Below are 20,971 nucleotides of genomic sequence, written 5' to 3'. Positions count from 1 at the left end.
GGAACAGCTGGTGCTCTCATCCATTGTTCCTTGCCTCGAAGTGAGCCTAGGAGGCATTTAGCTTGTCTGGTAGGCTCGCATCACTGGGCAGCTCGCGGCTGGGTTTCCCTTTGTGAGCCGTGATAGTTTGCAAGCCCTGCCACATCCGACGAGCGCCAGAGCCGGTGTAGTGGGATTCTATCTCAGTCCTGTTTTACGCTTTGCCTGTTTGATGATTCGTCGGAGGGCATAGCGGGATTTCTTAACTGTCCGGATTAGTGTCTCGCTCCTTGAAAGCGGCAGCTCTAGCCGCTCTTTAGCTCAGTGGGGATGTTGCCTGTAATCCATGACTTCTGGTTGGGTATTGTACATACGGTCACTGTGGGGACGACGTCGTCAATTCACTTATTGATGAAGCCGGTGACTGAGGTGGTGTACTCCTCAATGCCATTGGATGAATCCCGGAACATATTCCAGTCTGTGCTGCAAACCAGTCCTGTAGCTTAGCATCCGCTTCATCGTACTACCTGTGTGAGTATTTGCTTGTAAGCAGGAATCTGGAGGATATAATTATGGTCAGATTTGCCAAATGGAGGGCGAGGGAGAGCTTTGTACATGTCTGTGTGTGGAGTAAAAGTGATTTAGATTTTTTTTTTCTCTGGTTGCACATTTAACATGCTCATAGAAATGAGGTCAAACAGATAAGTTTCCCTGCATTAAAGTCCCCGGCCACTAGAAGCGCCACCTGTGGATAAGCATTTTCTTGTTTACTTATGGCCTTATACAGCTCGTTAAGTGGGGTCTTAGTGCCAGCTTGGGTTCGTGGTGGTAAATAGACACCTACAAAAATAAAGATGAAAGCTCTCTTGGTAGATAGTGTGGTCTACAGCATATCATAAGGTACTCTACCTCAGGCGAGCAAAACCTAGAGACTTCCTGAATATTAGAGATCACGCACCAGCTGTTGTTGACAAAGAGACACACACCACCACCCTTGATCTTACCGGAGGCTGCTGTTCTGTCCTGCCGATGCACAGAAAACCCAGCTAACTCTATATTATCCACGTCGTCGTTCAGCCACGACTCAGTGAAACACAAGATATTACAGTTTTTAATGTCCCGTTCATAGGATAGTCTCGAACAGAGCTCATCCAGTTTATTCTCCAGTAAATACACATTTGCCAGTAGAATGGAGGGTAGAGGCAGGATAAACGGTTTCTCTAGCAGGATAAAAGGTTTCTCTAATAGGATAAAAGGTTTCTCTAGCAGGATTCAAGTCTCTGTAGTAACTAGTAGATAGGGCATAGATAGGGCTCTAACTCCTCTAGCTCCACAATGAAATAGGGTGCAGGCCAGGCAGCAGGCTGTTAGCCAACCTGCCAGCTTAGTGGAGTCTGCCAATAGCACAGTCAGTGTAGTCAGCTCAGCCATCCCCATTGAGACTGTGTCTGTGCCTCGACCTAGGTTGGGCAAAACTAAACATGGCGGTGTTCGCCTTAGCAATCTCATTAGGATAAAGACCTCCTCCATTCCTGACATTATTGAAAGAGATCGTGATACCTCACATCTCAAAATAGGGTTACTTAATGTTAGATCCCTCACTTCAAAGGCAGTTATAGTCAATGAACTAATCACTGATCATAATCTTGATGTGATTGGCCTGACTGAAACATGGCTTAAGCCTGATGAATTTACTGTGTTAAATGAGGCCTCACCTCCTGGTTACACTAGTGACCATATCCCCCGTGCATCCCGCAAAGGCGGAGGTGTTGCTAACATTTACGATAGCAAATTTCAATTTACAACAAAAAAAAATGACGTTTTCGTCTTTTGAGGTTCTAGTCATGAAATCTATGCAGCCTACTCAATCACTTTTTATAGCTACTGTTTATAGGCCTCCTGGGCCATATACAGCGTTCCTCTCTGAGTTCCCTGAATTCCTATCAGACCATGTAGTCATAGCAGATCATATTTTAATTTTTGGTGATTTTAATATTCATATGGAGAAGTCCACAGACCCACTCCAAAAGTCTTTCGGAGCCATCATCGACTCAGTGGGTTTTGTCCAACATGTCTCTGGACCTACTCACTGCCACAGTCATACTCTGGACCTAGTTTTGTCCCATGGAATAAATGTTGTAGATCTTAATGTTTTTCCTCATAATCCTGGACTGTCGGACCACCATTTTATTACGTTTGCAATCGCAACAAATAATCTGCTCAGACCCCAACCAAGGAGCATCAAAAGTCGTGCTATAAATTCTCAGACAACACAAAAATTCCTTGACGCCCTTCCAGACTCCTTCTGCCTACCCAAGGACGTCAGAGGACAAAAATCAGTTAACCACCTAACTGAGGAACTCAATTTAACCTTGCGCAATACCCTAGATGCAGTTGCACCCCTAAAAACGAAAAACATTTGTCATAAGAAACTAGCTCCCTGGTATACAGAAAATACCCGAGCTTTGAAGCAAGCTTCAAAGCTTCTGACTAGCTTCTGACTAGCTCTTTCCAAGCTAGTCTTCTGACTAGCTTGGAAAGACAGTACCGTGCAGTACCGAAGAGCCCTCACTGCTGCTCGATCATCCTACTTTTCCAACTTAAAACTTCTTGCAACTATAGGGGGTGCTGTTCCGCATTAGCATATTTGGGTCTCCAAATTAAACTGCCTCGTGCTAAATTCTTGATCGTACAATATGCATATTATTGTTATTATTGGATAGAAAACACCTTCTAGTTTCTATAGAAGTTGGAATTTTGTCTCTGAGTGGTACAGAACAATATCTACAGCACTTTTCATGACAGGGGTCAGATTCCAGAAATTTTTACCCCTGATCTGGAGTCTGTTTTTAAGGCGACAGTGAATGCTATGAAGAAACCGACACTGCCTACGTCTTCCTCTGGGTGTCTGTACGTCATCACGTTTTGAATGGAGTCTATTGCACAATCCCAGCCATTATAAAACCACAAAATGTATAGGGACCGCCCTTTCTCGTCGCGCGCCTGAAGCGTGAAGGACATCGGACTTGCCTCATTCCAAATCCTTGTCTAACCAGCAATATTTCTCCGGTCATGTTTTCAGTCGTTATAGTTGTTAAAAACATCATAATGTAGTTAATTTGAACCGTTTTATAGCAATTTATATCCGTTTAGTGCGATTTTGAGGAATTTCTTTGTTGTGCACTCTGAAACTTTGGACACGTTTTGGGGTCCCGTTCGATCGTTAGTGGATATTTCGAAGGACAGAGGACATCTATCGACCAAAAGACGTTTATAACATAGAAAGGATACATTGCCCAAGAATATGATGGAAGAACAGCTCAAAGTAAGCAATATTTAATATGATAAATTGTTGTTCTGTCGAAATATTTTAAACGCATATTTCGCCATTTTGTTTGGTATAGCTTCACTTGGCGAACCCTGTATTGAAAAGTAAGGATAATTTTAAAAATGTAAATCAGCGGTTGCATTAAGAACTAATTTGTCTTTCGATTCCTGTCAACCCTGTATTTTTTAGTCAAGTATATGATTAGCTTTCGATTAAACTAGATCACTCTGAAAGCTGACGTTCCTCATTTTGAGGCTTGAGTTGTGACTATTTCCATTGTATAACCACGGTTTTGTATGGCTAAATATGCACCTTTTCGAACAAACTGTATATGTATGTTGTAAAATGATGTTACAGGAGTGTCATCGGAAGAATTCTGAGAAGGTTAGTGAAAAAATTAATATATTTTGGCGGTGATTACGTTATAGCGCTCTTTGGCTGGAATCGATGCTCTGGTAACGTTTGCACATGTGGTATGCTAACTTATCGATTTATTGTGTTTTCGCTGAAAAACGCTTAGAAAATCTGAAATATGGTCTGAAATCACAAGAACTGGGTCTTTCCATTGCTATGCTTTGTCTATTTTTATGAAATGTTTTATGATGAGTAAATTGGTCATACACGTTGCTCTATCTAGTAATTCTAGTCGATTTGTGATGGTCGGTGCAATTGTAAACTGTGATTTCTACCTGAAATATGCACTTTTTTCTAACAAAAACTATCCTATACCATGAATATGTTATCAGACTGTCATCTGATGGTTTTTTTTATAGGTTATTGGCTATCAATATCTTAGTTGAGCCGAATTGGTGATAGCACCTGAAGGAGTAAGAAACTGATGGAGTTAGAATAGTGGTGTATTTTGCTAACGTGTTTAGCTAATAGATTTACATATTTTGTCTTCCCTGTAAAACATTTTAAAAATCTGAAATGGTGGCTTTATTCACAAGATCTGTATCTTTCATCTGGTGTCTTGGACTTGTGATTTAATGATATTTAGATACTACTATCTACTTGTGAAGCTATGCTAGCTATGCTAATCAGTGTGTGGGGGGGGTGGGGGGTGATCCCGGACCCGGGGTAGAGGCTCGTGAAAGGTTAATTGAGGAAAATAAGAACAATCCAAAATTTATTTTTGATACTGTTGCAAAGCTAACTAAAAAGCAGCATTCCCCAAGAGAGGATGGCTTTCACTTCACCAGTAATAAATTCATGAACTTCTTTGAGGAAAAAATCATGATCATTAGAAAGCAAATTACGGACTCCTCTTTAAATCTGCATATTCCTCCAGGGCTTAGCTGTCCTGGATCTGCACAGCTCTGCCAGGACCCGGAAAATATAAAAAACTATCGGCCTATATCGAATCTTCCATTCCTCTCAAAAATTTTAGAAAAAGCTGTTGCGCAGCAACTCACTGCCTTCCTGAAGACAAACAATGTATACGAAATGCTTCAGTCTGGTTTTAGACCCCATCATAGCACTGAGACTGCACTTGTGAAGGTGGTAAATGACCTTTTAATGGCGTCAGACCGAGGCTCTGCATCTGTCCTCGTGCTACTAGACCTTAGTGCTGCCTTTGACACCATCGATCACCACATTCTTTTGGAGAGACTGGAAACCCAAATTGGTCTACACGGACAAGTTCTGGCCTGGTTTAGATCTTACCTGTCGGAAAGATATCAGTTTGTCTCTGTGAATGGTTTGTCCTCTGACAAATCAACTGTACATTTCGGTGTTCCACAAGGTTCCGTTTTAGGACCACTATTGTTTTCACTATATATTTTACCTCTTGGGGATGTTATTCGAAAACATAATGTTAACTTTCACTGCTATGCGGATGATACACAGCTGTACATTTCAATGAAACATGGTGAAGCCCCAAAATTGCCCTCCCTAGAAGCCTGTGTTTCAGACATAAGGAAGTGGATGGCTGCAAACTTTCTACTTTTAAACTCGGACAAAACAGAGATGCTTGTTCTAGGTCCCAAGAAACAAAGAGATCTTCTGTTAAATCTGACAATTAATCTTGATGGTTGTAAAGTCGTCTCAAATAAAACTGTGAAGGACCTCGGCGTTACTCTTGACCCTGATCTCTCTTTTGACGAACATATCAAGACTGTTTCAAGGACAGCTTTTTTCCATCTACGTAACATTGCAAAAATCAGAAATTTTCTGTCCAAAAATGATGCAGAAAAATTCATCCATGCATTTGTTACTTCTAGGTTAGACTACTGCAATGCTCTACTTTCCGGCTACCCGGATAAAGCACTAAATAAACTTCAGTTAGTGCTAAATACGGCTGCTAGAATCCTGACTAGAACCAAGAAACTTGATCATATTACTCCAGTGCTAGCTTCCCTACACTGGCTTCCTGTTAAGGCAAGGGCTGATTTCAAGGTTTTACTGTTAACCTATAAAGCGTTACATGGGCTTGCTCCTACCTATCTTTCCGAGTTGGTCCTGCCGTACATACCTATACGTACGCTACGGTCACAAGACGCAGGCCTCCTAATTGTCCCTAGAATTTCTAAGCAAACAGCGGGAGGCAGGGCTTTCTCCTATAGATCTCCATTTTTATGGAACGGTCTGCCTACCCATGTGAGAGACGCAGACTCGGTTTCAACCTTTAAGTCTTTACTGAAGACTTATCTCTTCAGTAGGTCATATGATTGAGTGTAGTCTGGCCCAGGAGTGTGAAGGTGAACGGAAAGGCTCTGGAGCAACGAACCGCCCTTGCTGTCTCTGCCTGGCCGGTTCCCCTCTCTCCACTGGGATTCTCTGCCTCTAACCCTATTACAGGGGCTGAGTCACTGGCTTACTGGTGCTCTTTCATGCCGTCCCTGGGAGGGGTGCGTCACTTGAGTGGGTTGAGTTACTGACGTGATCTTCCTGTCTGGGTTGGCGCCCCCCCTTGGTTTGTGCTGGAGATCTTTGTGGGCTATACTCGGCCTTGTCTCAGGATTGTAAGTTGGTGGTTGAAGATATCCCTCTAGTGGTGTGGGGGCTGTGCTTTGGCAAAGTGGGTGGGGTTATATCCTTCCTGTTTGGCCCTGTCCGGGGGTTTCTTCTGATGGGGCCACAGTGTCTCCTGACCCCTCCTGTCTCAGCCTCCAGTATTTATGCTGCAGTAGTTTATGTGTCGGGGGGCTAGGGTCAGTTGGTTATACCTGGAGTACTTCTCCTATCTTATCCAGTGTCCTGTGTGAATTTAAGTATGCTCTCTCTAATTCTCTCGTTCTCTCTTTCTTTCTCTCTCTCGGAGAACCTGAGCCCTAGGACCATACGTCACGGCAAACCGGGCATGATGACTCCTTGCTGTCCCCAGTCCGCCTGGCCTTTCTGCTATTCCAGTTTCAGCTGTTCTGCCTGCGGTTATGGAACCCCTACCTGTCCCAGACCTGCTGTTTTCAACTCTTAATGATCGGCTATGAAAAGCCAACTGATATTTATTCCTGATTATTATTTGACCATGCTTGTCATTTATGAACATTTTGAAAATCTTGGCTCTCTCTAATTCTCTCCTTCTCTCTTTCTTTCTCTCTCTCGGAGGACCTGAGCCCTAGGACCATACGTCACGGCAAACCGGGCATGATGACTCCTTGCTGTCCCCAGACCACCTGGCCTTGCTGCTATTCCAGTTTCAACTGTTCTGCCTGCGGTTATGGAACCGCCACCTGTCCCAGACCTGCTATTTTCAACTCTTAATGATCGGCTATGAAAAGCCAACTGAAAATTATTCATGATTATTATTTGACCATGCTTGTCACTTATGAACATTTTGAACATCTTGGCATAGTTCTGTTATAATCTCCACCCGGCACAGCCAGAAGAGTACTGGCCACCCCTCATAGCCTGGTTCCTCTCTAGGTTTCTCCCTAGGTTTTGGCCTTTCTAGGGAGTTTTTCCTAGCCACCGTGCTTCTACACCTGCATTGCTTGCTGTTTGGGGTTTTAGGCTGGGTTTCTGTACAGCACTTCGAGATATTAGCTGATGTACGAAGGGCTATATAAAATAAACTTGATTTGATTTGATTTGATTAGTAGTCATTCCCAGAGGACATACAGAGACTCATTGAGTCACATACAAGAGACAGACACACACCATTCTGATTCAATAAGCATCTACACATTCAGTCACATACAGCGTGGAGCAGGACCAGAGATGGGAGATTGAGCTCATGGAAAAATTGATATAATGTATCGTTGCAAAGGAGATAGTTCCGCAGAGCAAACAAAACTCTAAATTACATTACAGCACTGTTATGATAACATCACTGAATGTAATTTATTACCATGGTTACAGAACATAGACAAAGAAATGAAGAAAGAAAGAGAGAGAGAGAAGAAAGAGAAATAGAGAAAGAGAGAGAGAGAGAGAGACAGAGAGAGAGAGAGCGAGAGAGAGACAGAGAGAGAGAGAGCAAGAGAGAGAGACAAAGAGAGAGAGACAAAGAGAGAGAGAGCGAGAGAGAGAGAGAGAGAGAGAGAGAGAGAGAGAGAGAGAGAGAGAGAGAGAGAGAGAGAGAGAGAGAGAGAGAGAGAGAGAGAGAGAGAGAGAGCAAGAGCGAGAGCAAGAGAGAGAGACAGAGACAGAGAGAGAGAGAGAGAGAGAGAGAGCAAGAGAGAGAGCAAGAGAGAGAGACAGAGAGAGAGACAGAGAGAGAGAGAGACAGAGAGAGAGAGAGAGAGTAAGACAGAGAGAAGAAAGAGAGAAAGAGAGAAAGAGAGAGAGAGAGAGAGAGGTGGAGAGAGAAGAAAGAGAGAGAGAGAAGAGAGAGAGAGAGGTGGAGAGAGAAGAAAGAGAGAGAGGTGGAGAGAGAAGAAAGAGAGAGAGGTGGAGAGAAGAAAGAGAGAGAGAGAGAGACAGAGAGAAGAAAGAGAGAGAGAGGTGGAGAGAGAAGAGAGAGAGAGAGACAGAGAGAAGAAAGAGAGATAGAGGTGGAGAGAGAAGAGAGAGACAGAGAGAAGAAAGAGAGAGAGAGGTGGAGAGAGAAGAAAGAGAGAGAAAGAGAGAGAGAGAGAGAAAGAGGAGAGTGGGTTAAGTGTTATATGTCCAACCCTTGTTTGTTTCTTGTGTCTAATTGGACACTAAGGTCTAGCCTGGTTGCCATGGTATTGTGATTAGTCTCACATTACCTGGGAGAGGGCCAGGGTGTAAACCCATCTGAACACACACACACACAGCGTGACTACCACAGCTCTGAGGAACTCAGGGGGTGAACGTTTCTGCTCTGAGCTCCAACTCTGTATAGAACACCACAGAACAATGCTCTCATCAACTCAAACTTCATTCGTTTTTTTTTCTCCAGCAATTTGGAAGCCACAAGAAAATGTCATCCTCAAAAATTTAAAAATTATGAAGTTATACACTAACGTTCAAAAGTTTGGGGTCACTTAGAAATGTTCTTGTTTTTTTTTAAAGGAAAGCACATTTTTTGTCCATTAGAATAACGTAAAATTGATCAGAAATACAGTGTAGACATTGTTAATGTTGTAAATGACTATTGTAGCTGGAAACGGCAGATTTTTAATGGAATATATACATAGGCATACAGAGGCCCGTTATCAGCAACCATCACTCCTGTGTTCCAATGGCACGTTGTGTTAGCTAATCCAAGTTTATCATTTTAAAAGGCTAACTGATCATTAGAAAATACTTTTGAAATTATGTTAGCTCAGCTGAAAACTGTTCTGATTAAAGAAGCAATAAAACTGGCCTTCTTTAAGACTAGTTGAGTATCTGGAGCATCAGCATTTGTGGGTTCGATTACAGGCTCAAAATGGCCAGAAACAAAGCACTTTCTTCTGAAACTCGTCACCTTAACCTTGCTGGAGTATTGAAACAGATCATCCTGAGATGTCATGGAACATGACAATGGTGTGCTGTAACTTAATCTAGTGTTGTGCAACACCTTGCCGGGGGACTGGAAGCACTACGAGAACAGGTTGAAAACACTATTGTCCAGTTAAGTGCAGAATTAGATCCCTTTGTCTGGTGTCTTAATGTTTCACACTGTTCTATGTGTTTGATCACTTGCCGTTGTAGACCGTTTTGGCAGGCATTGTCACACACACACACACACACACACACACACACACACACACACACACACACACACACACACACACACACACACACACACACACACACACACACACACACACACACACACACACACACACACACACACACACACACACACACACACACACACACACTGTTCAAACCACCAGCACTAACTGGAGGTTCAACTGAAAGAACTGAGGACTCTGCATTTGCCTCTTCCATTGGCTATTACGAATGTGGGGAATGGGTGATGAGCAACATATTAAGCTGGATTTACATTATTTTGGTTAAATTAAATGAACAAATCATTGAAACGACTTGCCTTTAAAAAAAATATATTTTGTAGGTATTTTTGACACTTTTTTTGACACAGTTATGAAATGACAAATGGAATTAGAGAGAGGTGGGAGAAACGGATTGAAGGGTAGGAGCGGGGAATTGAACCCAGATCTTCGGTGGGGAGAGGGGTGACCTGTCCATGCTGGAGGCGTTACTGCTTGACCACGGGCTCTGCACAAGTGTATGTGTATGTTGGTTGGTTTTTTGTTGTTGTCAATTTCAATTCACCATCGAATCTTTATTTTTTATTTTTTTTACAGTGTGGCTAAAAATGTAAAGGAAATGTACCATCTTACTGCCCCTCCTGTTTCTAATCTGTCAAAATAAAAACATAAAAGGTGGAATTCCACCAAAAATATTCTCCATAGGCCCTTAACCTTATTGATTATCATCAATCAATACTTAGGATATAATCATTTGCATTTCTAAACCATTGATTGTATGTTTTATATGCATTGAACCCCCCCCCAAAAAATATGTCACAACGTTCTCTTAATAACACCTATAATCAGGTTAAATTATGTCACAACGTTCTCTTAATAACACCTATAATCAGGTTAAAGGCATGTCACAACGTTCTCTTAATAACACCTATAATCAGGTTAAAGGCATGTCACAACGTTCTCTTATTAACACCTATAATCAGGTTAAAGGCATGTCACAACGTTCTCTTAACACATATAATCAGGTTAAAGGATGCCACGCCAGGTGCACAACTGAATGCATTCAACCAAAATGTGTCTTCCGCATGCCTGCTCTTAACCGCTAGGCTCCCTGCTCTTAACCGCTAGGCTCCCTGCTCTTAACCGCTAGGCTGCCTACTCTTAACCGCTAGGCTGCCCGCTCTTAACCGCTAGGCTGCCCGCTCTTAACCGCTAGGCTGCCCGCTCTTAACCGCTAGGCTGCCCGCTCTTAACCGCTAGGCTGCCCGCTCTTAACCGCTAGGCTGCCTGCTCTTAACCGCTAGGCTGCCTGCTCTTAACCGCTAGGCTGCCTCCGCTAGGCTGTCTGCTCTTAACCGCTAGGCTGCCTGCTCTTAACCGCTAGGCTCCCTGCTCTTAACCGCTAGGCTCCCTGCTCTTAACCGCTAGGCTGCCTGCTCTTAACCGCTAGGCTGCCTGCTCTTAACCGCTAGGCTCCCTGCTCTTAACCGCTAGGCTCCCTGTTCTTAACCGCTAGGCTCCCTGCTCTTAACCGCTAGGCTGCCTGCTCTTAACCGCTAGGCTCCCTGCTCTTAACCGCTAGGCTCCCTGCTCTTAACCACTAGGCTGCCTGCTCTTAACCGCTAGGCTCCCTGCTCTTAACCGCTAGGCTGCCCGCTCTTAACCGCTAGGCTGCCTGCTCTTAACCGCTAGGCCGCCTGCTCATAACCGCTAGGCCGCCTGCTCTTAACCGCTAGGCCGCCTGCTCTTAACCGCTAGGCCGCCTGCTCTTAACCGCTAGGCTGCCTGCTCATAACCGCTAGGCTGCCTGCTCTTAACTGCTAGGCTGTGGGTGTTTCAGAGTACTACATTTCTGTTTTAAAACACAAACATCAGATCTCAGTTTAGGTACAATACTTTACTTGGTTTCATTACACAATCATGGTGTTTTGAGACTTTCTAATTTTAACAGTGCAGGCAAGGAGCCATGATGTGGCCAAGACATTACTCATCGTGAGTGATGTCATGAATCCTGGTTGTGGAGGGCACCTGTTGCCATGGAAGTTACGGAACCACACAGAGAAAGAGGGCGAGAGAGAGAGAGAGTGAGACATGGGGAAAACCAGGCTCCTGTACCATGCTTTACTGACATGCTCTCATGGAAAGTTTAGGGTTGGGTTAGGGGTTAGGGGTTAGGTGTTAAGGTTATTTGTCATAGACATCCATAGACAGAGGGATATTTGCATGTGAGCATATCCTGGAATGCACCTTGGAAAATGTTTATATATATATATATTTTAATAAAATGTTTATTCTACTGAGCCATTTAATGTATGTTGGTATTCTTATCTTTTATTATTTCCACATTTTGACAGGTACATTATCCATTTAAAATTAGGCTGCTACTCAAAAGAAGAAAAAATGCTAAGAAATACAAGGACATTTTAATAAATAAAATATACAGATTTTAATAAGAAATAAAACATTCAGTATAAACAGGAAAATAAAAAATCAGTGGGCCTCCACCCCCAATCTCCCATCTCCCATCCATCCAACATGTTTCCACCCCCAACCTCCCATCCTATTCCCCCAACCTCCCATCCTATTCCCCCAACCTCCCATCCTATTCCCCCAGCCCCACCCAGCCAACATGACTCCACCCCAACCTCCCACCCAGCCAACATGACTCCACCCCAACCTCCCACCCAGCCAACATGACTCCACCCCCAACCTCAGCCCCCCAACCCCATCCAGCCAACATGACTCCACCCCCAACCTCAGCCCCCCAACCCCATCCAGCCAACATGACTCCACCCCCAACCTCAGCCCCCCATCCAGCCAACATGACTCCACCCCAACCTCAGCCCCCCAACCCCATCCAGCCAACATGACTCCACCCCCAACCTCAGCCCCCCATCCAGCCAACATGACTCCACCCCCAACCTCAGCCCCCCAACCCCATCCAGCCAACATGACTCCACCCCCAACCTCCCATCCCCCAACCCCATCCAGCCAACATGACTACACCCCCAACCTCAGCCCCCCATCCAGCCAACATGACCATCCAGCCAACATGACTCCACCCCAACCCCATCCAGCCAACATGACTCCACCCCCAACCTCAGCCCCCCAACCCCATCCAGCCAACATGACTCCACCCCCAACCTCAGCCCCCCAACCCCATCCAGCCAACATGACTCCACCCCCAACCTCAGCCCCCCATCCAGCCAACATGACTCCACCCCCAACCTCAGCCCCCCAACCCCATCCAGCCAACATGACTCCACCCCCAACCCCATCCAGCCAACATGACTCCACCCCCAACCCCATCCAGCCAACATGACTCCACCCCCAACCCCATCCAGCCAACATGACTCCACCCCAACCCCATCCAGCCAACATGACTCCACCCCCAACCCCATCCAGCCAACATGACTCCACCCCCAACCCCATCCAGCCAACATGACTCCCCCCCAACCCCATCCAGCCAACATGACTCCACCCCCAACCTCCCATCCCCCAACCCCATCCAGCCAACATGACTCCACCCCCAACCTCAGCCCCCCATCCAGCCAACATGACTCCACCCCAACCTCAGCCCCCCAACCCCATCCAGCCAACATGACTCCACCCCAACCTCAGCCCCCCATCCAGCCAACATGACTCCACCCCAACCCCATCCAGCCAACATGACTCCACCCCCAACCTCAGCCCCCCAACCCCATCCAGCCAACATGACTCCACCCCAACCTCAGCCCCCCAACCCCATCCAGCCAACATGACTCCACCCCCAACCTCAGCCCCCCATCCAGCCAACATGACTCCACCCCCAACCTCAGCCCCCCAACCCCATCCAGCCAACATGACTCCACCCGCAACCCCATCCAGCCAACATGACTCCACCCCCAACCCCATCCAGCCAACATGACTCCACCCCCAACCCCATCCAGCCAACATGACTCCACCCCAACCCCACCCAGCCAACATGACTCCACCCCCAACCCCATCCAGCCAACATGACTCCACCCCAATCCCATCCAGCCAACATGACTCCACCCCCAACCTCAGCCCCCCAACCCCATCCAGCCAACATGACTCCACCCCCAACCTCAGCCCCCCATCCAGCCAACATGACTCCACCCCCAACCTCAGCCCCCCAACCCCATCCAGCCAACATGACTCCACCCCCAACCTCAGCCCCCCATCCAGCCAACATGACTCCACCCCCAACCTCAGCCCCCCAACCCCATCCAGCCAACATGACTCCACCCCCAACCTCAGCCCCCCATCCAGCCAACATGACTCCACCCCAACCTCAGCCCCCCAACCCCATCCAGCCAACATGACTCCACCCCCAACCTCAGCCCCCCATCCAGCCAACATGACTCCACCCCAACCTCAGCCCCCCAACCCCATCCAGCCAACATGACTCCTCCCCAACCTCCCATTCCCCCAACCCCATCCAGCCAACATGTCTCCTCCCCGGCTTGGCAGTGCTGCCTGTCAGCAGTAATCTTCTCTGATTGAGAGATTCAAGGGGCTTATACTCATGGACTACAAAATGAATGTTGTAACTTTTCCCCAGAAGCATTTAGCTGCAGGGCCCTCCCACATCACAGCTGCCCACTGCACTGAGGCTAGGAAACACTGTCACCACTGATAAATCCATGATAATCGAGAATTTCAATAAGCATATCTCTACGGCTGGCCATGCTTTCCCCCGGGCTACCCCAACCCCGGCCAACAGCTCTGCACCCCCCGCAGCAACTGGCCCAAGCCCCCCCCCTCGGTTCTCCTTCACCCAAATCCAGACAGCTGATGTTCTGAAGGAGCGGCAAAATCTGGATCCCTACAAATCAGCTGGGCTAGACAATCTGGACCCTCTCTTCCTAAAATTATCCACCGCCATTGTTGCAACTCCTATTACTAGCCTGTTCAACCTCTTTCGCATCGTCTGAGATTCCCAAAGATTGGAAAGCAGCCGCGGTCATCCCCCTCTTCAAAGGGGGAGACACTCTAGACCCAAACTGTTACAGACCTGTATCCATCCTACCCTGCCTTTCTAAGGTCTTCTAAAGGGGGAGACACTCTAGACCCAAACTGATACAGACCTATATCCATCCTACCCTGCCTTTCTAAGGTCTTCGAAAGCCAAGTTCACAAACAGATCACCGACCATTTCGAATCCCACCGTACCTTCTCTGCTATGCAATCTGGTTTCCGAGCTGGTCACGGATGCACCTCAGCCACGCTCAAAGTCCTAAACGATATCATAACCACCATCGATAAAAGACAGCACTGTGCAGCCGTCTTCATAGACCTGGCCAAGGCTTTCGACTCTGTCAATCACTGTATTCTTATCGGCAGACTCAACAGCCTTGGTTTCTCCAATGACTGCCTCGCCTGGTTCACCAACTACTTCTCAGATTCAGTGTGCCTGCCTAGAAGGCCAGCATCCCGGAGTCGCCTCTTCACCGTTGACGTTGAGACTGGTGTTTTGCGGGTACTATTTAATGAAGCTGCCAGCTGATGACTTGTGTGGCGTCTATTTCTAAAACTAGACACTAATGTACTTGTCCTCTTGCTCAGTTGTGCACCGGGGCCTCCCACTCCTCTTTCTATTCTGGTTAGAGCCAGTTTGCGCTGTTCTGTGAAGGGGGTAGTACACAGCGTTTTACAAGATCTTCAGTTTCTTGGCAAAGTTTCGCATGGAATAGCCTTCATTTCTCAGAACAAGAAGAACGTTTGAGAAGAAAGTGCTTTGTTTCTGGTCATTTTGAGCCTGTAATTGAACCCACAAATGCTGATACTCCAGATACTCAACTAGTCTGAAGGCCAGTTTTATTGCTGCTTTAATCAGTACAACAGTTTTCAGCTGTGCTAACATAATTGCGAAAGGGTTTTCTAATGATCAATTATCCATTTAAAATGATAAACTTGGATTAGCTAACACAATGTGGCATTGGAACACAGGAGTGATGGTTGCTGATAACGGGCCTCTGTATGCCTATATAGATATTCCATTAAAAAATCTCCCGTTTCCAGCTACAATAGTCATTTACAACATTAACAATGTCTACACCGTATTTCTGATCAATTTGATGTTATTTTAATGGACAAAAAATGTGCTTTTCTTTCAAAAACAATGACATTTCTAAGTGACCCCAAACCTTTGAACGGTGGTGTATATACGCTCTAACACAGATCAGTTATATACGCTCTAACACAGATCAGATCAGTTATATACGCTCTAACACAGATCAGTTATATACGCTCTAAGACAGATCAGTTATATACGCTCTAACACAGATCAGTTATATACGCTCTAACACAGATCAGTTATATACGCTCTAACACAGATCAGTTATATACGCTCTAACACAGATCAGTTATATACGCTCTAACACAGATCAGTTATATACGCTCTAACACAGATCAGTTATATACGCTCTAACACAGATCAGTTATATACGCTCTAACACAGATCAGTTATATACGCTCTAACACAGATCAGTTATATACGCTCTAACACAGATCAGTTATATACGCTCTAACACAGATCAGTTATATACGCTCTAACACAGATCAGTTATATACGCTCTAACACAGATCAGTTATATACGCTCTAACACAGATCAGTTATATACGCTCTAACACAGATCAGTTATATACGCTCTAACACAGATCAGTTATATACGCTCTAACACAGATCAGTTATATACGCTCTAACACAGATCAGTTATATACGCTCTAACACAGATCAGTTATATACGCTCTAACACAGATCAGTTATATACGCTCTAACACAGATCAGTTATATACGCTCTAACACAGATCAGTTATATACGCTCTAACACAGATCAGTTATATACGCTCTAACACAGATCAGTTATATACGCTCTAACACAGATCAGTTATATACGCTCTAACACAGATCAGTTATATACGCTCTAACACAGATCAGTTATATACGCTCTAACACAGATCAGTTATATACGCTCTAACACAGATCAGTTATATACGCTCTAACACAGATCAGTTATATACGCTCTAACACAGATCAGTTATATACGCTCTAACACAGATCAGTTATATACGCTCTAACACAGATCAGTTATATACGCTCTAACACAGATCAGTTATATACGCTCTAACACAGATCAGTTATATACGCTCTAACACAGATCAGTTATATACGCTCTAACACAGATCAGTTATATACGCTCTAACACAGATCAGTTATATACGCTCTAACACAGATCAGTTATATACTCTCTAACACAGATCAGATCAGTTATATACGCTCTAACACAGATCAGTTATATACGCTCTAACACAGATCAGTTATATACGCTCTAACACAGATCAGTTATATACGCTCTAACACAGATCAGTTATATACGCTCTAACACAGATCAGTTATATACGCTCTAACACAGATCAGTTATATACGCTCTAACACAGATCAGTTATATACGCTCTAACACAGATCAGTTATATACGCTCTAACACAGATCAGTTATATACGCTCTAACACAGATCAGTTATATACTCTCTAACACAGATCAGATCAGTTATATACGCTCTAACACAGATCAGTTATATACGCTCTAACACAGATCAGTTATATACGCTCTAACACAGATCAGTTATATACGCTCTAACACAGATCAGTTATATACGCTCTAACACAGATCAGTTATATACGCTAACACAGATCAGTTATATACGCTCTAACACAGATCAGTTATATACGCTCTAACACAGATCAGTTATATACGCTCTAACACAGATCAGTTATATACGCTCTAACACAGATCAGTTATATACGCTCTAACACAGATCAGTTATATACTCTCTAACACAGATCAGTTATATACGCTCTAACACAGATCAGTTATATACGCTCTAACACAGATCAGTTATATACGCTCTAACACAGATCAGTTATATACGCTCTAACACAGATCAGTTATATACGTTCTAACACAGATCAGTTATATACGCTCTGACACAGATCAGTTATAAACGCTCTAACACAGATCAGTAATATACGCTCTAACACAGATCAGTTATATACTCTCTAACACAGATCAGATCAGTTATATACGCTCTAACACAGATCAGTTATATACGCTCTAACACAGATCAGTTATATACGCTCTAACACAGATCAGTTATATACGCTCTAACACAGATCAGTTATATACGCTCTAACACAGATCAGTTATATACGCTCTAACACAGATCAGTTATATTACGCTCTAACACAGATCAGTTATATACTCTCTAACACAGATCAGATCAGTTATATACGCTCTAACACAGATCAGTAATATACGCTCTAACACAGATCAGTTATATACGTTCTAACACAGATCAGTTATATACGCTTTAACACAGATCAGTTATATACGCTCTAACAGTCAGATCAGATCAGTTATATACGCTTTAACACAGATCAGTTATATACGCTCTAACACAGATCAGTTATATACGCTCTAACAGTCAGATCAGATCAGTTATATACTCTCTAACACAGATCAGTTATATACGCTCTAACACAGATCAGTTATATACGCTCTAACACAGATCAGTTATATACGCTCTAACACAGATCAGTTATATACGCTCTAACACAGATCAGTTATATACGCTCTAACACAGATCAGTTATATACGCTCTAACACAGATCAGTTATATACTCTCTAACAGATTGTTATATACGCTCTAACACAGATCAGTTATATACGCTCTAACACAGTCAATTCCCTGTTTACATCGTGATGTATTACGCGGGACGTCATCTTCACTGAGTCTTGCCCCGCCAGGACAAATGTAGTGTTTGTAACACAGGATGGAGGAGTGTGTCTCTCGTCAGAAATCACATTTCATTTTGGAAGATCGCAAAATATGACTTTTTCCATTCAAGTCAGGATAAATATATTGTTTCAGCTGAAAAACTCCCCACATATTTTCATCTTCTTGTGGTTTGGTAACTTCCTGTTCTTCAATGGACTCTGGCTGGACGACGCAGAGTGAGACCACGCAGAGTGAGACCACGCAGAGTGAGACCACGCAAAGTGCGACCACGCAGAGTGCGACCACGCAGAGTGAGACCACGCAGAGTGAGACCACGCAGAGTGAGACCACGCAGAGTGAGACGACGCAGAGTGCGACGACGCAGAGTGAGACGACGCAGAGTGAGACCACGCAGTGTGAGACCACGCAGTGTGAGACCACGCAGAGTTAGATTTGTTTTGAAGTATCTGGTGTCAGTCTCGCATCCGAGCCTTCAACCGCAAGGGAGCATTGCATTGTGGATGTCCCGGGCATTGCATTGTGGATGTCCCGGGCATTGCATTGTGGATGTCCCCCATTGAAATGCATGACATCCGGCGCAACGTAATGGATGAAAATAGTCAGTGGCGTAAAGTACTTAAGTAAAAATACTTTAAAATACTACTTACTTAGTTTTTTGGGGGGTATTTGTACTTTACAATTTATATTTTTGACAACTTTTACTTCACTACATTCCTAAAGAAAATAATGTACTTTTTACTCCATACATTTTCCCTGAAACCCACAAGTACTCGTTACATTTTGACTACTGAGCAGGACCTGAAAATGGTCCAATTCACACTCTTATCAAGAGAACATCCCTGGTCGTCCCTACTGCCTCTGATCTGGACGACTCACTAAACAGAGAACATCCCTGGTCCTCCCTACTGCCTCTGATCTGGAGGACTCACTAAACAGAGAACATCCCTGGTCATCCCTACTGCCTCAGATCTGGAGGACTCACTAAACAGAGAACATCCCTGGTCCTCCCTACTGCCTCTGATCTGGACGACTCACTAAACAGAGAACATCCCTGGTCCTCCCTACTGCCTCTGATCTGGAGGACTCACTAAACAGAGAACATCCCTGGTCATCCCTACTGCCTCTGATCTGGAGGACTCACTAAACAGAGAACATCCCTGGTCCTCCCTACTGCCTCTGATCTGGAGGACTCACTAAACAGAGAACATCCCTGGTCATCCCTACTGCCTCAGATCTGGAGGACTCACTAAACAGAGAACATCCCTGGTCCTCCCTACTGCCTCAGATCTGGACGACTCACTAACCATAAATGCTTTGTTTGTAAATGATGTCTGAGTGTTGGAGTGTGCCCCTGGCTATCTGTAAATATATATATATATATAAAAGAAAAGGGTGTTGTCTGGTTCTCTTAATATAAGGATTTTTTTATTTATTATTTATACTTTTACTTTTGATACTTAAGTATATTTAAAAATTACATTTATAATAAAATACTTTTAGACTTATACTCAAGTAGTATTTTACTGGGGGACATTCAACTTTTACTTGCGTCATTTTCTATTAAGGTATCTTTACTTTTACTCAAGTATGACGACAGGGCACGTTTTCCACCACTGAAAATAATGCAATAATAATGCGGTGGCAGAAATATCATATTTAGAGCTCAGATTCATTATAAGAAAAATGGACCACAGCGTCGACGCGCAGGTTCTCTGCGCCCAAAACAAACAGGCATATTAGACTCAGTGAGGTGGTGGGTGAGCAGCAACAGAGATAACCCGCTGGGCATCAACATGCAACACCACACTCCCCTGCAGCAGCACAGCCACAGCTAGCCGCTTCCCTACCCCTTCTACCTCTCTCTGTGTGTGTTCTCCGTCTCTCCCATCACGCTTCTCTGCTCTCCTCTCAATCTGTCACTTACAATCAACGGAATGGTCCTGTCGTCTCCATGGATCTCCAGCCTCCCGCCTGCGGCATGCCTCCTGATGTCCGCGACGCGGGGCTGCGAGGCTGAGGATGATGAGTGCGGTTTGTTGTCCTGCCACAGGTAATAAAATGTTCCCAGGATCCACGCTACGGTCAAGATAGCGATGGCGTTGGCCCGTATCCTGCGCATTGTGAGCCCATAAGGAGAGCTCTGTCCTGAAACCCTCAGATGGTTAATCTCCGGTTCAGGTTCGCTTGGTGGTTCTTTTGGAACCGGAGACGGAGCGGGAGGAGAGGTGCGCAAAAAGTGCTTCTCCGGTTATGGCTCTCGCCGCAGCAAACAGCCTCACCGGTAACGAGCTATTCCGATAGAGAGAGAGAGCAGTCTCTCTGCTTGACTGGGATTTGCGCATTCACAGAGCCGTGCGCGGTCCTAGCGCCGTTTGATATTCCTTCCGAGGTGTCATTCTTGGTTTATGCACTCAGTAGCTCTTCTCGCGGTCTTTAGCTGGATTTACGCACATGCGTTGTCAGTTTGGTTTCTGTTAGAATATAACACTCTACTGATTATGTAAATATAATGGAGAGACCGATAACGGTACATGGGTAAACATCACTGGGGAAGCCAAACCCCACAAGCCACATTACAACCTATGTGTTGTGATAATTGCGTTGTTTGCTCTACAACCTGTTAGTTCTAATGCCTTGATACTGTGATATACAGGCCTAAGGCCCGAGACAATAAGAAGACACAGTGGCAGAATAAATTCAACCACACCTTTGTTTTTTATCACAATACCGGATAGCATCCTCTGTCTAGTGAAGCCCACAAAGCATATTGCATGAACAGTAACAGACAGTTAGT

General features: G+C 44.7%; 1 protein-coding gene across 1 annotated transcript in view; it reads right to left on the bottom strand.

The window, feature by feature from the left end:
- LOC139563519 (polypeptide N-acetylgalactosaminyltransferase 16-like) overlaps positions 1 to 20,533 on the bottom strand; it is an 84,532-nt gene extending 63,999 nt beyond the window's left edge. Inside the window, exon 1 of the mRNA XM_071382236.1 lies at positions 20,102 to 20,533. Within this exon, the coding sequence (XP_071238337.1) occupies positions 20,102 to 20,296 (195 nt within the window). The 5' untranslated portion in view covers positions 20,297 to 20,533. The remainder of the gene's footprint in view (positions 1 to 20,101) is intronic.
- Between the last annotated feature and the right edge of the window lie 438 nt (positions 20,534 to 20,971).

The sequence above is a fragment of the Salvelinus alpinus genome, chromosome 34 (genome assembly GCF_045679555.1).
Source record: "Salvelinus alpinus chromosome 34, SLU_Salpinus.1, whole genome shotgun sequence".
Taxonomy (NCBI): Eukaryota; Metazoa; Chordata; class Actinopteri; order Salmoniformes; family Salmonidae; genus Salvelinus; species Salvelinus alpinus.
Note: the sequence above shows the minus strand (reverse complement) of the source record. Positions and strands in the feature narration are given on the sequence as shown.